The 17,089-nt window shown below is 48.3% G+C and overlaps 5 protein-coding genes across 5 annotated transcripts; 2 read left to right on the forward strand and 3 right to left on the reverse strand.

The window, feature by feature from the left end:
• Window positions 1–479: 479 nt before the first annotated feature.
• On the forward strand, window positions 480–2,593 carry TRV_00672 (flavin-binding monooxygenase, putative; the record flags this gene model as incomplete). The annotated part of the gene is made up of 4 exons (XM_003025101.1): window positions 480–1,096; window positions 1,166–1,425; window positions 1,481–1,617; window positions 1,685–2,593. 4 exons carry the CDS (start codon window positions 480–482, stop codon window positions 2,591–2,593), a joined length of 1,923 nt encoding a protein of 640 aa, XP_003025147.1.
• Window positions 2,594–2,902: 309 nt separating this feature from the next.
• On the reverse strand, window positions 2,903–6,901 carry TRV_00673 (uncharacterized protein; the record flags this gene model as incomplete). The annotated part of the gene is made up of 5 exons (XM_003025102.1): window positions 2,903–3,718; window positions 3,775–4,028; window positions 4,085–4,294; window positions 4,358–6,773; window positions 6,860–6,901. 5 exons carry the CDS (start codon window positions 6,899–6,901, stop codon window positions 2,903–2,905), a joined length of 3,738 nt encoding a protein of 1,245 aa, XP_003025148.1.
• A 1,147-nt stretch (window positions 6,902–8,048) lies between these two features.
• On the reverse strand, window positions 8,049–9,604 carry TRV_00674 (uncharacterized protein; the record flags this gene model as incomplete). Its single annotated transcript, XM_003025103.1, has 2 exons — window positions 8,049–9,160; window positions 9,214–9,604. 2 exons carry the CDS (start codon window positions 9,602–9,604, stop codon window positions 8,049–8,051), a joined length of 1,503 nt encoding a protein of 500 aa, XP_003025149.1.
• A 1,461-nt stretch (window positions 9,605–11,065) lies between these two features.
• Window positions 11,066–11,793, reverse strand: TRV_00675 (uncharacterized protein; the record flags this gene model as incomplete). Its single annotated transcript, XM_003025104.1, has 2 exons — window positions 11,066–11,429; window positions 11,471–11,793. The coding sequence occupies 2 exons, from the start codon at window positions 11,791–11,793 to the stop codon at window positions 11,066–11,068; spliced, it is 687 nt and encodes a 228-aa protein (XP_003025150.1).
• Window positions 11,794–13,358: 1,565 nt separating this feature from the next.
• On the forward strand, window positions 13,359–16,839 carry TRV_00676 (aldehyde reductase I (ARI), putative; the record flags this gene model as incomplete). Its single annotated transcript, XM_003025105.1, has 7 exons — window positions 13,359–13,427; window positions 13,515–13,904; window positions 14,015–14,172; window positions 14,232–14,377; window positions 14,454–14,619; window positions 15,240–15,853; window positions 15,908–16,839. 7 exons carry the CDS (start codon window positions 13,359–13,361, stop codon window positions 16,837–16,839), a joined length of 2,475 nt encoding a protein of 824 aa, XP_003025151.1.
• Window positions 16,840–17,089: the final 250 nt, after the last annotated feature.

The raw sequence follows: 17,089 nt of genomic DNA on the forward strand, positions 1-17,089 counted from the left end.
AAAAAAAAAAAAAAAAAACACTGTGATGGACGTTGCTTGGGAGGTTGACCAAAAGAAAAGAAAAAAAAAAGGAAAAAAAGAAAAGTGACAAGGGTGGGATTCGAACCCACGCCCTCAAGGAGGACCAGAATATCTTGGGTGGTGATCACCGCTGATTATTACTGATTAAGGTTAGCCTTAATCTGGCGCCTTAGACCGCTCGGCCACCTTGCCGGTGTTGATATAAGACGCAGACTAAGGTCGCCTGTTGAGGACCCTGGGCGGCTTTCCCACCACGCAAATGTCATTAACTCCCTGACGCCTTTACATCCGCCATTGCAAGGAGTCTGCAGAAATACCCGGCCAGCGTGGCTTTTCTCGCCATGTCTGGGGTACCGTCTGGGCATGGTAACTCTTCTTCCTGTCTTCTCCCGGGCTAGATACTCCGGAAGAGACTCTACACTTGGTGGTTACTGGTGACGGAGTGAAAGTCCAGCGCCATGGAGGCTCAGCGACAGGTTCGAGGCCTGGGGAGTAACAACCCGGATATCCCCCACCCGGCATCTATAACTCGTCCGATGGTCTCTGAAGAATGGGACTATGTCTCGCCAAGCGGCTATCGTGTCTCCGAACATATGATCAATGAGCCATTTCCGGGAAAGGAGTCGTTCAAGATCATCATGGCCGGCTGTGGTCCAGCGGGAATCGATTTCCTACACCATGCCGTGAAGGAATTTGGGGCAGAAGGTGACTCTGGGGTAGAATTCATATGCTATGAAAAGAACCATGATGTTGGCGGTACGTGGCTGGAGAATAGATACCCAGGTTGTGCCTGTGATGTGCCAAGTGCTAGCTACCAGTTCCCCTGGAGACCAAATCCCGACTGGACAAAGTATTACTCCCCATCAAAGGAGATCTGGGAATGCTTTAAAGGGATAGTTGAGGAAGAGGGGATGATGAAGTATATACGATTGCGAACTTCTGTCATTCGAGCTGAATGGGATGAAGACAGGTCGAAGTGGTTAATTACTGTCCAGGAAAGGGACACAACTGACGCTGTTGTCAATACCTGGGTCGAGGAATGTGACTTATTCTTGACAGGGACGGGAATCTTAAAGTGAGCATAGCACTTTTTTTACCACCTATCTCCTAGAGTAAGTATTCTACTTTGGATGCTTATACCTAGACAAAGTGCTTGGAAATGGCCAGACATACCCGGCCTTACGTCCTTCAAAGGCAAACTGTTTCACACCGCACAGTATGAAGAAGGATATAACCTAAGAGCCAAACGGGTTGCTGTTATCGGCTCTGGAAGCTCAGGGGTACAGACAGTGGCAGCTGTATACAATGACGCTGACAGACTGTATACCTGGGTGAGAACCCCTACTTGGATCACTGCTGGATTCGGACCTAAATATGCCGGAAAAGGGGGATCGAACTTTTCTTGTGAGTCGACGTGTACTTTGTATCTATCAGTGGACTACTGCTAATTTGATACTAGATGATGAAGAACAAAAGAAACTATGGAGGGATGACCCTGAAAAATACAGAACATACAGAAAAATGATCGAAGATGAACTAAACAGTAGATTTCGATTCGTTCTAAGAAATAGCAAAGAGTCCGATGATGCAAATGAGGTGGGTTCACTTCCGGTAATTAACTACCAATGTGGTCACACTACTAACAGATATCTGGTATTGATAGTTCTCCTATAAGGAAATGACGTCGAAGCTCGGAGATAATCAACGGCTTAAAGATACAATAATACCCACTAACTTTAACGTCGGTTGCCGACGCGCCACTCCAGGAAATGGATATCTCGAAGCTCTTGTGGGTGAGAAGACAACCTGCTATACCGAAGCCATCAAGCAAATTACCGAAAAGGGATTTCTAGACCCCGACGGCAAAGAGGTAGAAGTGGATGTCATTATCTGTGCCACAGGATTCGACACTTCATTCCGTCCTCGATTCCCCATCATTGGCCTTGATAAGAAGGACTTAGCTACGCGTTGGGCACGAGAGCCAGACGCTTATGTAGCTGTCAGTGTTCCCAATGTTCCCAATTACTTCACGTATACCGGCCCCTACGGGCCCCTGGCGCAGGGCTCTGCACTACCCCTGCTCACCTTATACTCCAATTATTTCTTATCCGTCATCAGGAAGATGCGCAAAGAGCATATTCGCCGCCTAAGCCCCAAGGAGAGCGCGGCTGCTGCGTTTCATGAACATGCTAAAGTCTACTTGAGACGTACTGCCTGGGCCGATCCGTGCAGCAGTTGGTTCAAACAGGGGAGAAAAGATGGCAACATCGTGATGTGGCCGGGTAGTCGGCTTGCTTTCTTCGACGTTATGCGCGAGCCTAAGTTTGAGGATTATGATATTGAATATTGGAGTGGGAATCGATGGGGGTATTTGGGTAGTGGGTTTACTACGGAGGAGTTTGATGGTGAGAGTGACATTAGTTACTACTTGAATTGTAAGCTGTATCCAGATATGGAGAAGCGAAAGGAAACAAATGCGGAAGACCCTTGTTTGTTGGGAAAGGCGGATATCAATGGCCTGCTGCCTTGTACACCTGGGCATAGCGGAGTACATACTGAAGCCCGTCCATGAATCTGGAAGAATTACATCAAAGACGCATTATTTGATTGAATCGCATCCTCCTGAATCTAGCACAATGGTAAAGCTCAACTGCGGCTATTTACAAGATTAGAAGAATAACAAAGCTCAAGGAAACGGAAAAATGATGCTCAATTAAATGCGACTATGGGGATGATAAGAATACAGGCATCACTCGTCATGACTTGTTCTATGTGGTATCATAAATTCGTAAGAGCGCGGATGTAAAGGAAAGAAGGCTACTCCTCAGTGCCACGAGGAAAAAGCGAGTAAAAACAGACATGCGGTAAAGAAGGGTTATAATTATACCCCTGGTGGCGATGTTATTAGGGCATAAGCTTCTCGTGGGCTCAGTCCTAGAAAGCGGACAAGATAAGACACACTATTTATCAAGGGGTTAGTAAATGATGTCAAACAGCCGTCGCGGTAAACAAAGGTGGGGAGTACATACCTAGCTTCAGTAGCCAGGCGTTGCTTCTCAGTGAGAAATTCTTCCTGGCAACTTTCCCATGTTGCCGTTCGCTTCTTTGGAATTATGGACTTGACTCTTATCTTGAAAGTGCCGCTGACTGGTCTGTGGTCGGATACACGAACTTCATGCCGTCTATACTCCAATTGCTTGATGCGACCGAAGCCACGATATAGAAGCCGATCACACCATGCCGGTGCTCGCTTTTTCTCGCTTGAATCGTAATCATCAGTGCCAACATCGTATTTATATGTTGGTGCAAAGGTTATGGGCGCTTCATTGAATGTGCGAAGCCGGAACCCAGGATTCTTGCGCTTTGAGGCCAAAAGTTGGTCTCGATCAAGCAGTTTTGGAAGGTTATTAGCTTTAACGGCTTCGATCACTGTATTTCGAGGAATTGAGTCGATGCGGTAATTGAGATCTCCGTTTAATATGCATATTTCATGGTCGAGAATCATCGATCCGTCTCCACCACCAGTATAGCGATCAATTCGAGCTGACATGCTGGGTTCTCTGGGAAGTGCTTCGCTTTCCATAATGGCAGCGATGTCGTTATTTCTGTGCGCTGTCTGGCTTTGGCCAGCCGCTAAGTGGCAGTTGACGAAGCACAGAGAACTGTCATCCAGGAGAAATCTGAGAATGAGGGCGCCCTACCGATAACTGATTAGTATTGCCCATCAGAAGACATGATGAGGAGAGTACGTACCTTATTTCCATGAAGACCGCCCATTCCACGTTTAACCTCCGCTGCGCTTACGTTCGTGATCCTTTCGCGCGTTTCTTGCCTTACGAATACACAAGTAAACAGTCCAATCAAGCTTGCGGTGTGGAGCAAGACATAGGACTCGTTAATCGGCATATGTTCACGGATGCACAATGCAAGATAATCCTTCCAGACACGGTATTGCCTACTCATCCTCTCTTTGTCGGCATCTTTCTTTTTGCCTTTCAGGAAACTCTCTAAAAATGTCGTTAGTGGGTGCTTTTGTTGTAAACAGAAGTGTAGGTTTACTAACTTGCAGTGATCTTCTTATCTTCAAGGTCGACAAGCTCTTGGAAGCCGAACACCAATATGTCCGGAGCACTTTCAGGGTGAATAGCGTCTCGAATGAAATTGCTATTTGGTAACTTGCCAGGAACAGTTGCACCAGCATTCCAGGTGACAATTGCGGCTGAAATTTCATTGAATTGGCAATATTCAACGTCTCTACTTTGCATCCTGGCCTCTGCAGTAGGGAGCAATTAGTATGTATATAGGCATGAGTTAAAAAAAGGAGGAATTAACATACCAAGCCAGTCTTCCTCGAGCATGGCATCCCAAATACGAAGATAGTTGTCAACACCAAGTGATATAACTTGGAGCTTGTTAACAGTCCACACTGAGCTCAGGTCAAGTGTTATCCCGCAAACCCCATGGTTATGAGCGCTCCAATCCTTTTTGACTGTCCACGGGTTCGTTGAGGTATCGTATACGTAGATCATGCCGGTCTTGTAGCTCGCCCATAGATAGTCGCCGACCATAGCTAGGGAACTAATCTTGTACATACTGACGGTGACAGTACCAAGATAAGCATAGTCTTTTGAGCTGTATATTGTTACTTTGCCATCTGCATGCCCAAGGTATACCATACCACCGTTACTCGTGGTCATTGTTCCGCAGGTCACTTCGCTTGAATGATGTTTACCCAGAGGTGATGTAAGCACTTGAAAGGCGGTATCTTGTGCGTGGGGTCTGTAGAGCCGCACTTCCTTGCCAGTGGCATACCAGATGGTGTCTCCGACAACCATTGAAAATGTATGCCCCTTTACCATGCGGTCATACGGGTGGTTGTAACTGTATTGAAGGTTCGGGGCACCTGACTCATCTGGGACCCATACTAGAAGTTTTCCTTCATCGTCCAGAGACCAGAGTTCCTTTTGGTATCTGTATATCCGGATAATTTCCCGACGAGAGTGAGCTGGCCTCGTGTTAAGAATCGCCTGAGTCCTGACGTCAACCTCCAGTAGTTCCCCGGCGGTGGTACCAATCCATATTATAGCTCCTTCTTCATCAACAGTTCTGCCTGGCTTGAATGCAATTGCAGAGCCTTTCACTGTCTCACCGTGGTTTAAACTCATGACCATCTCCCCCGTTACAAGATCCCAAACCCTAGTATAGAAGCCTGTTGTGCATGCGTATTGTCCGCATACATCAAATACCCGAGTATCATACTTAGTGTACACATCTGCCGCTCCAGACCTGAAAAAAGGAGGACGACGGTTTGTAAGGGTAGCATCCGGATGGATGTCTGTATCAGTGACAACAACGGGCTCCGGGCGGCGTGTGAGCTGTTCTAGAGACTTGATTGCATCCTTATCATTGGTAGTTGCAGTTACTGGCGGTCGATAGCGAGTTGGAGGGTTCGAGGGAGGCGGCGGAGGGCGGTTTGTGTTTTGATTTGACTTGACAGAGAGATTACTTGTTTCTCTTCGAGGAGGCGGGGGAGGGGGAGGTGTCGGTTTAGAATGTTTGATGCTCAATGACCTTGGGGGCAGTTTGTATGGGTTTGGAGCTTGAGGTTCGACGGCAGATACTACTCGTTGAGGACTGGGTAGATCTTCCCTGTGCAGCCCCAAAGCAGCCCTTGATGTGTCCAACCTACGGGGTGGCGCAGGAGAAGGGCGTCGCCCCTGCGCATTCTGCCGGACGGGTTGATCATCGTCGTCATTTGGCCGATTAAAGGGCTGTGGAATAGGGATAGCAGCTGCAGCTTTTGCGCCGACGGCTGGAGGTAGACGAGGTGATATTGCGTTTGGAACAGTGCCACTGATCAGGTTACCCTTCGTTAGCCTTGATACCGGAGGCCCTTCTCTGGAAATTGGTCCCGGTGAAGGCCGCGGAGCTGGTTGCGATTGTTGTATTCGACTTGTGACATGGGCTTCACCCAGACTCAATGGCTCGAGGACTCCGTTGAGCTTTGGCGTTCCAGGTCCTTTCTCCGGGCTGCTAGGAGGGGTACTAAACGGTGATATTCTATCATCCATCGACGTACGCTGGGATGACGGCAGCGGAGCAAGAGTATTCGAGGCTGGGGCATCATGTCCGGGTGAGAGACCTGGCTTCCGAAGAGGAATCTTTGGCTTCTCCGCTCTATTCACGGGCGGTGGTACCGAAGTGCTCTTCCCGACATGCCCAGTCCGCTGGCTCACTGGAGTAGTACGCCTGATGTCTATGGACACGGAGTGTGACGGGCTGTCGAGCGGTGTCGTCGGGCGTGTAGAGGTGCGCGAGGATGACGGAGGGCTGCTGGAGGGCTCATTTGATGTCGCATGACCATTAGGCGCATAAAAAGCGTGGGGTGGGCGGCTCTGGGTATGCGGGAGGCTCTGGCTGTACGAGAAGTTTGGTTGCGGCGGAGCTCGAGACGATTCCGCAGTGTATATCGGCCGTCCAGGAGGCGAGGATTGTAAGTTCATAGATAGCGGGCGTGACTGGGGTCGTCGGGTAGGGGAGTCTCCAGTCTGTTGGGGCCGCAAGAAGCCCTGACTCGGCCGCTGGGAACCACCCCATGATGTGTTTGATCGAGGCAGATCCAAGGAAACTCGGCCTGTCGCGACATTATCTGCTGCTGGCGGTGATTTTAGCAGCGATCCCGGCCCATCCTGAGCTTCACGTTTGGTATGAGAGAGGTTCTCGAAGTGTGATAGCAGCGACGAGACCGGCTTCTGAACATGTGGAAGTCATTGCTAGTTAGTATCCACAGCTTCTCAACATATAATAGAAAGGCAGAACAGGGATTTTTGCGACTGACGATAGACTGCTGGTCCGTTCCATCTTCATCATTTGCATTCATAGTTAAACAGCTGGTGGTAGCCGCAAGCTGCGTAGGTCGAATAGAATCACCACCGTTCCAAGGCAGCCGTCCAAGACTGTCTCAGCGAACTCGGCCAAAGCAGTAGTATCCATACACCGGCCAGCAAGGGCGAGACAGGCGATTAAGTAGAGCAGCAGGCGGCGCAGTCGGAGCTAAACATCCCAGGATCAGGAGACTAAAGGCTTCGAGACGTGTGCGTCGGTAGGTTGGCCAGGAGGGAGGTGTGGTGGTGGTGGCTCATCCGGGGGTCCTCCAGCTGCCGAGAGGGAGGGAGGCAGTCTTGCAGTTGGACACACCACCCTATGGCGAGGTGCCTCCGTCTTTGCTTTTTCTGAACGATCGAACCAGGCAGCGAGAGTCGTAGACGGGCGTTTTCATCTCAGCAGCGCAGGCAGCGGAGGAGGCTGGTGGTTAGCAGCAGAGCAGCAGCGCGAGGTCGGTCGATGTTTGGTAAATATAACTAATTGGAATTATTTTTTGGAGGTTTGGCTAGTTCAAGCAGCGGAGACGAGGAGGACGACGTCACCAGCGGGCCAGGCACTACTGCCACGCGCCACGGCCGCCCCCACACAGGCCCCCTGCTGGCCGCGCAGATGCCACGCACCGTGTCCTAGCAAAAGGCCTATTGCCACGCATAGCTTGGGTGATGCTCTAGGGGGGTGCAGCACCAGCTACTAACTAGGTTTATTGATATCCAACATATTTTACTATATTTATGCATTAAAGGAGGTTTTTGAATAGTGTTGGATAGAGTGGCTTGTAAGGGGCCAAAGCTTGAGCTTGTTCTTACCCGTCGTGCCGGTCATTGTATGCATGGATATCAGGGTGTGTGACCAACGGCTACAGGGTCATGGAGACAGGGCTGTGAGTGTGATGATATCCAGATACCGAGGTCTAGGATAAGAGAGATGCGCTGGAAAGACATATGTACAGTATGGGCGAAGTTACAATGTTAGAATGTGATTCATAGATCTATTGTTAGCTACATATGGTCTATGAATACAGGGGGTATACGCATTGAAAAGTGTGCTTCGTAGAAGATTATGTTGCATGCCATCATCTATATAACCCGGCCTCTAAGTCGCTGTATTACTCCAAGTCTAAACCTGATCCCGCCGACGTCCATCTAATAAACCCATGGTAGAATCCTCCATTTGACAATAGCCTTGTACCTGTTCCAGTCCTCACCATACTTCTTAAAGCATGCCCCGTCGTCTCGTCGTTCACGATGCATCAGCAGGATGGCAAAGTAAAGCACGTAAAAGTACGTAAAAATAATACCCCAGCCCTTCGCTTCCCCCTGAACTACCTCCCTGCCGTCCAACATGGTGAATGTCTGCTGAGTAGCAGCAGCAGCAGCAGCACTCCCGGCTGGCAAGATCATGTAACCGGCTAAGCCCGTAGGCCAGCTGAAGGGAGAAGCCTGCAACCAGTCGCCAAAATAGTTGATATGGCGGGATATGCCCCACCATCCAGATGTCAACAGCTTGGTTCCTCGCTTTGTTTGGATATAAGATAGCCCAGCCACACTCGGATCATTTGGGCGTGTGCGGAAGACGTTCTTCTGGGTGTTTGATGCTCGGAAGATGTACAAGCCCATAGCAAACACGGCACTAACAATTGCGACGCCCGCCCAACCAAGGTGTACCGGATATACGGAGAGATAGCGGCACTGAGTTGAGTACAGGAACGGAACCCAGACAATATCACCAAACGTAAGCATAAATCCAAGTCCGTCGGTGGTAGTGTCCATCATAGTCAAGATGGCCGACTCCTTGTGTTGGCCGTCAAGAGCATAGTACGTCTGCACAAACGCGGTAAAGACAATGCTATCCGACAACCGCCCATAAGTACGGTATTGCTTTGCGACAAAGGCGAGGTCCAGCAGGACCCAGCCGGTAAGGCCTGGACGCAGCTCTAGCCAGGTCTTGAGATCCACTTCACCGAAAAGAGGAAGAGTGACACGAGGATTCAACTCGCGGCCGATATAAAAGTCATAGATGGTATTGTCTGTATTTCCACGGATAGCCAGCTCACGCAGGTCCTTGTTAGGATAATTGGTATCCACGCTGAAGCTCTTGAGATAGACATAGACAGAGATTGCATAGGCTATCACAATGTTGGCCGTGAGCAGCTGCACGTAATTGTCTGTGATATACGTCCAGACGAAGAAATTGGCGCCCTGGAAGTATGTTCCAATGGCACAGACAGCCAAATGTACAATACTTGATGAGAATGCTATACTCCGTCAGCTCTGGTCTCCGCGCACAGTCAAGAGAACAAGTACTCACCGTTGAAGCGGTAATCCAATCCTTTCCCATGGTGAACGAGCTTCGTTCCCTTGATCTCCTGCGCTGGTAGAAATTTCCACAGGACCAAGCTGACCAGATAGTAGCCCAACACGACAGCGGTAACGTTCCAGCTGAAAAGGTCCCAGATGCCCCCGGCCGGCCATCCGCTCTCCAGCTTGAACTGCTCCCAGGTAAATGTCTTCGGGTACAGCAGTGACGGCACCGGACAGCCAGTCACATCGTTGCACCCGAATGCAAAGAAGAGCAGCAGCACCGGAAGGCCAAATGTTATGGCTGCCGCACCCGGTCTGCAGGTATCATCGTCAGCCAACCTGAGGGAGGACATAGATGTATCGAGCCGGGGGAGAAACTTACGGTCCGCCAAAGTCATACTTCTTCTCCACAGGTGAGGCTGTCATCTTTAGCCCACGGATATGTTCAGGTTATCCTGATCTCGTTGGTCTAGGCCGATGAAGAAGATTTTTGTTCCTGGCGGCCCAGGCCTAGTTATTTAAATAGGGGCTGTTTCTGTGTTTCTGGGCGCTTTTTTTTTTCTGATGGCGCCAGACGGAAGTAGCTGGCTCCGGCGGCCTTTATATGAATATCCCAATAGTCGATGTCAGAGGAGATCAAGATGGAGTCGCCGGCATAGGAAGAGTTGATGTGCCGTTACCATCGTTGACTGGGTCATTTACACGTTTACAGGGTAGCTAGTTATGGCTGGAGATAAAATCTGTGGGCCCCTTTTTGGTCGGGCATCTGGTTGTCGAGCCTGAGATCGTGATATAGAGAATAGAAGTAGGCTGGAGTAATATTTCAAAGTATTCCGACTGTCGTCTGCCAGCTATTTCAGTCCGATTCTTCATCTGTGGCCCTCTTGGCGGGCATCGGATGGCAGGAAATATCAGAATCTCCAGGAGTCGCTGGATGAACTTTTGACAGCCCACCCGCAACCCGGTCAAGTTGGTGGGATAACCACTTGTCTGCCATTTTTTACGGATTTCCAGTGCACAACAGCCTGTTTCTCTGGGACCATCCTGTGTCGTCAAGATGTGGTATGTCTGATACTCGATGTTGCTGCTCACTTGTGTACGAAACGGCCTCCGCTAACCCGCATGCTTCATAACAGCAAACACGTCCTTAACGCTCAAGTCGCGGTTCGATCGCCATGCTGTAAGCTCGCCGAATAAAACGATACCTGGGGGGAGTGCTATGCTTACATTGTTAGGCCGTAAATGGTTCGACTGCGCGGACTGTCACAGGGAGCAGGAAACCCACCAGCTACTTCCCTCGACAGAGATGGTGAGCTGAAGATACCAAACGAGAGGGAGGATCAGGCGTACCTAACGACTATACTAGACTCTTGCTTGCAAGAAGTGTAAGAAGTGTTTTAGAAAGGATGCCAATGAATTTGAAGAGAGGTGCGTTACTGTCACTGTTTAACCTGTTGGAGTTTTGACCATCTGACATTTTGCTGGATGTAGCGACGAGTACTGCCCACATTGCGATAACCATTTCGTTATAGACGCCCTTACGCCAAAGCCAGCTGTGAAGGTAGAAGGAGAGAATCCGCGAAAGGACTCGAGGATGCTGAAGGACGAGAGAGTAAGGGCGGAGGCAGAACGGTCGATATTTGATGTGAAGGATGCGCCAAATAGACTTGGATAGAGCGACCGTATGATGTTTTACGACGTACACGAAGAACGGGTGCCTCTTCAAAAGGGATAGATACAATTATTTATACCATATAAGAGCAGGCCGTAATAGAAGAAGATAAATCTTTTTCTTTTGATAAAATTGTATTCGTCTTGATGTTCGTTTACTCCTCAACGCCATAGCCATCTGCCGCGCTTCAGCTAGAGGAGCCTTCGCCAGACTGTCTGGGCAATAGAGTGGCAGTTCCCGTGCCAGGAGTCCTGCCAGTCTTCTTTTTGGCCGCCTCTTCCTGCTTCTCAGCTTCTATGCTCTTAACATGGGCCTCAATCTCGTCGTTAGGGAGAAGCTCCATTGGCTTTCCGGGGGCCATGATGGCAATCTCGATATTCTTCGCACCCGTCTGCACAACCTCAAGAAGAGATTTAATAGTAAGCTGGATAGTAGCCTCCCGGTCCATACCGTCCTTGTGATTTCGCTCAAGGAACTCCCTGACGGTCTTGCTAGATCGGCCGATGGCGTTGGCTTTCCTAAACTGGAGCATTAGCTCATTGCGCATCATACTATATATTTTTTTTTTATCTTAGACCCGAGATCAACGCACCATGCAGAGTATATGCCGGAGGGTTCTGTCTGGTAGAGTCGGGGTGTCTTGTCACCGTTATCGAAGCCAACAATCAGGGTACTGATTCCAAAAGGACGGACACCACCACTCTGTGTGTATCGTTGTTGGACACCAGCAACATATTTCGTAATATACTCAATCGTCACCGGGTCCTCAACCGTAAGTCGGTGTGACTGAGCCTCTACTCTAGCTTTGTCGACCAATATTCTAGCATCGGCATTAAGACCAGCAAAGGCGAGACAAACGTGGTTGTCAATGAGACCGATTTTCGAGGGTGTAATTCGTGTATCTTGTAGCTTCATCGCCGAACGCTTCTCGCAACCGAGCACCACAATGCCCTCACCTTTCACTCCAACAGCGCAAGTGCCTACTCGGTGTCAGTTTGGCGGAACCTGACCTGCAGGGCTATAGGCAGAAAGGGTATTGTTTACCTCGCTTGACAGCCTCCAAGGCATACTCTACTTGAAAGACATGTCCATCGGGACTATAGTGACAGGTTAGAGACGAAGAAACCCGCTAGAACAACAAGTGAAGCAATACCTAAAGACTGTAAGATAATTGTTAGCGGGCTGGTGATTGAACCTGGTGGGTGCTCTACCTACCTGAAAGAGCTCTGTCGTATCCTGAAGCCATGCTGAACTTTTAAATTGGCCACCACTCGGGATAAAAAGTCGGTAATAAAGGATACAAACAGGCAAGAAGGCTATCGTGGCTTTTATGGCGGCGTGGTAGGTTGGTGCGTTGCTGAGCGAGCTTTCACAGCAGACAGATAGATGAGTTACGGGTTGACGTGAGTTGCGGGTGCCTTGGAGCTCCGTCCAAGCAATCCGCGCGCCAAGCTAAGCGCGCGGCTTGGGCGGTCTATTCATTTACACCACTCTTCCTACACAACAACTCTCTGCTTATTTGACTAGGGACCGATTCCATCGCCATAATATTGACCTCTGGCAAGAATACTGTGGTTTCCACAACTTAACTTCACATTCGTGTGGATTAATTCCGTCCTGGCAAGGGAAACTCTGCTACCAGTATTTGAAAATGCCCTTTAGTGGACCATTGACGGGCGTCAGTGCCTCAGCTCTGAAGCAGACAACTATCAGAATTAACAGTAAAAAATATATCAACGGGCTGAAGCAGATTTTCGATGTTGTGAGTGCTTAGCTTCCCCTGGACATAAATAATAGAGAACTAATTATAGCAAGTAGCACATGTTGACACTAACAAGCTAATTAACCTCTCACCGGCATTCTTTTCTTTTTGAACGGCGGGTGGTATTTTCGGCTTCAGATGATGGCATTCATTTTAGCCGGATTCAAACCCCGGTGGCAACTATATACGGGCGCTGTATATGCCAACGATGGCAATGCTGCATATGATATCGAGCCAGGCGGTCAGAGAATGCCCACTCCTGGGGTCTCCAGAGGTTCAACACCTTGTTTGCCCGTAGAACCGGCCTTTCCGGGCCGATTATCGAACGAATACAGTGACAAGGAAAGGAGTGGGCGAAGGTAACTATCCAATGAGCCGGTCAAGTGGGGATGCTGGTGGAAGATGCAAGAGTTAATAAACGAACAAGTACATGCATGGACTGATTACTCAATAATGACAAAAGTTGCACCAACTCCATGGATAAAATCAACCTAATTGGCTTCGGTAAACGATGGCATGCTTCTTCGTGCTCAGGGTATGCAAAGGCATGCAAGTGTGGGGTAACTAATTTTATGGCGGTTTCTCCTAGGGAAAGTGAGGGGTTTCGGAATAGCAGTGTCGTCTATAAAAGTAGGCACACCTGCCGCTCAATCCCAGATCCTCTGGTTGAATACACAAATTCTCCGAGCAAGGGATTCCCTGGAAGACACAATAGGAAATGGCAAGCAAAGTCACCTTCACTCTCAATTCCGGGTATAAGATACCGGCAGTGGGCTTGGGAACATGGGTTAGTATATGCATCCGGAACAACCGAAGAGTTTGTGATGATTTTGGTTGGAACCTGCTAGTTAACACAACCATAACTAATTGACAGCAATCTAAACCGCACGAAGTTGAGAAAGCGGTCGAGGTAGCACTCAAGGCAGGATACAGGCATATCGATGGCGCATTTGCCTATAAAAATGAGACAGAAGTTGGCCTGGGCTTGAAGAATTCCGGAGTTCCTCGAGGGGAGGTTTTCTTGACTTCTAAACTATGGAATACCCACCACCGGCCCGAATTTGTTGAGGCTGCCTGCGATAAGACTCTTCGGGACCTTGGAGTTGATTATTTGGATCTTTACTTAATGCACTGGCCTGTGGCCTTTGTTCCCGGGGAAGCAGCGTTTCCAAAGGATACCGAAACGGGTCAACTTCTTTTGGACAATAAAGTTACCATCAAAGATACGTGGAGGGCAATGGAATCCCTAGTTAAGAAGGGCAAAGTAAGGAGCATTGGAGTGAGCAACTTTAGCAAAGAGAGAATCGAGGACCTACTTTCATAGTGAGTCTGCCAAATAGCACAATCTTCCCGTGCTGTATTCTCTTATATCAGTCTAACAAGGATGAAAGCGCCGAAATTCCCCCGGCAGTGAACCAGGTAGAGGCGCACCCATACTTTCAACAGGATGATCTAAAGAAATACTTGTGCGAAAAGAACATTCTGTTGGAAGCATACAGTCCCCTGGGAAACAATCTTCACAACATGCCTAGGTATGATATCACACAACTCGTCCCAGGACTTTCGTCGGTAAAGACTAAGTAGTTTGCAGAGCAATGGACGATGAAAAGATTCAAAAAATCGCGGAGGCACATGGAGTAAGTTCTGCTCGAGTCCTCATCGCATGGCATGTCCAACGTGGCACCGTGGTCCTTCCCAAAAGTGTTACTCCTGAACGAATTATCGACAACTTCAAGGGTCAGTTGGTTGCCTTTGCGCCCCTTTCTATTGATGTGATGCAAGTCAGGATGATTTCTAACGCACTGGCATATAGACTTTGAATTATCACAATCCGCAATGGAAGAAATAAATGCGCTTGATCGTAATGCCCGAGCCAGCCAACCTCTCTTCTGGGGAGTAGATATATTTGGTGAAAAGGGCGAAGAATATGTCAAAGAGATTGCAAAGAAGAGGGGGCTTGAGTATATTGCTAGCTTGAAGTAATAAACGGTACAGATTTAGCGAAACTATAGACCTGAAATGGAGGCCTAAAACAGCAATTTTGATTAAGGGTGAATTTTCTATGTTGCAATATTGTAGATGGTTGTGGGCTTTAGCTAACAATACAGCAAACTTCAAGCCTAAGGATAGCGATAGCTCTGGATTACGTGGCTAGGCCCTAAGAACTATCGTTACCCGTTGTCTGTTAGATACAGGGAAGGGGCAACCCAGACGGGACACTTGGGGCGAAACGTAAGTCGGGGATTCAATTCTCCATCCTGAACCAGAAATTGGTCTACCTAGCTAACTAACGACTCCTAAACATGGACGATAGAAGATATCCAAACCCTGAGGACTCGACTACTGTGCCGCAGGAGACATGAAAAAATTATTTCTTTTCTGTAGACTGAGAGCGTGTTGTGCTGCGGGACAATGGCCCAAGTCTTCTGTAGCTCGCATACGACAGGTATCTTCTTGTTCTGGATCAACCACCAAGGACATCTTTGATTCGAGACATAGCTTCTACAACTATACATCTGGAAGATGGATGTGAGTGATCTCTTTTGGGTAACTTATTGACCAACAAATAAGTAGCAGAATTGCTAAACAGTTTTTTAAGGTACAATGAAGCTAAGCGCCTATCAGAGCGTCATCTGCATTTTAATCTGCATGTACTGCTAAATATCATCGCAAAGTCTGTAGCTCGGCCAGAAGATGACATTACAGAGTTCTCTAAGATTGGCGAAGGCGGCTCATACCGTGTCTTTGAAGCCAAATTCGAAGATGGACTGGCAGTTATTGCTCGGTTACCCTATCCATGTACCATTCCGCCTACCTATGGGATTGCAAGTGAGGTTGCAACGATTGAATACCTTCGGCTGCAGGGCATTCCTATACCCAAGGTTCTGGACTGGAGCAGTTCCCCAGCCATTAATCCGCTTGGGGCAGAGTATGTCATAATGGAGAAGGCCAGGGGGAAGGAACTGGAAGCGACATGGTATTCAATGAACTTCGATGAACGGAAATCGGCCATGGAAAAGATTGTTGCCATTGAAAGCCTCCTTTTTAACCTTAAGCTCCCATCTTTTGGTAGCCTTTATTTTACAGACTCCTTACAGCACGGCACTGACGTTGTTGTTCTCCCTGACAATAACACCTTTTGTGTCGGGCCTTCCACAGAGTTCCTATGGTGGTATCACAAGCGAGGAGAATTGAAAACTAACAAAGGCCCTTGTATGATCTTTCAATGTATGTCAATGAAGATACTATATGGCTAACACGGTATAGGGAAGCTGCCTGCTGAATTGCTAAATTCTATTGGACTCCGAGAACTAGAGTGGCTTCGTGCCTTTGGGGCCCCAAGATACCCTAGAGAGCCTCTATATAGGCGACTGTATGGTAACGAGAAAGTAAATCCGGAGGTGCAAATCCGTAACCTCGAAGACTTCCTTTCAGTCGCTCCGCATATAATTCCAAGTCAGGAATTCCTTAATGAGCCAACTATTCGTCACCCAGATTTCTCACCGAATAATATATTTATAGACGATGCTGGGGAAATCAGCGGCATTATTGACTGGGAACACACTTCAATCCTTCCTCTTTTTGTCCAAGCAAAGATTCCAAGGTACTTTGAGAACTATGGAGATGAAGACTCAGAGAATTTTAAATTCCCTGCGTTAAGGGAGGATTTTAACTCGCTTCCCGACGATGAAAAAGAGCTGGAACAAGAAATGTATCGAAGGAGACAAACTCATTACTATTACCTCGGCTTTACCAGCCGCTATAATTTGAACCACTTTCGTACGATGGGAAGCTATAGCGGTATGATGCGGAGCCGGTTATATGATGTCGTCAATCGCCCCTGGGAAGGTGATAACACAACACTTAAGGCAACCCTCATCCAGATGTCTTCCTACTGGCCGGGGATTGCAGCTGCTAATATGAAAGACACACAGTACCCTTTAAAATATACACCAGAAGAGGTTAAACAATGCCTGAACCTAGATGCGGAACAAAAGACCGCGAATACTCAAATGCAAAATCTTAGGGATGCTATTGGGATAAATGTGGACGGCTGGGTACCAAGCGAAATGTACGAAGAAGCAGCAGAGCGAATGGCTCATGTAAAAGCACATATGCTAGAGATTGCTGAGACGGAGCAGGATCGGGAAGACATTTTGCAGAAATGGCCATTCCAGGATCATGAAGAGATAGATTAGTAGTAGTCTCTCATCTCTTATGGTTAGGTAGACTGTAGAAAATTCATACAGACTCAGAATTTTAGTACCCCTGCTTAATGTGAGCCTGGAGACCGGATTGTTATGAGAGCCCTGTTGTGTGGACATCGAGAAACCACCCAGATGCACCACCGGATATTAGTTAACATCAGGGCAATTGGATCTTCTCTACCGGCTAAAATATAACATATCCCAATAGCATCTAATAGATAGTAGCAATCGGGATATTAAC

Source organism: Trichophyton verrucosum, assembly GCF_000151505.1.
Source record: "Trichophyton verrucosum HKI 0517 chromosome Unknown contig00065_1.f1.exp, whole genome shotgun sequence".
Taxonomy (NCBI): Eukaryota; Fungi; Ascomycota; class Eurotiomycetes; order Onygenales; family Arthrodermataceae; genus Trichophyton; species Trichophyton verrucosum.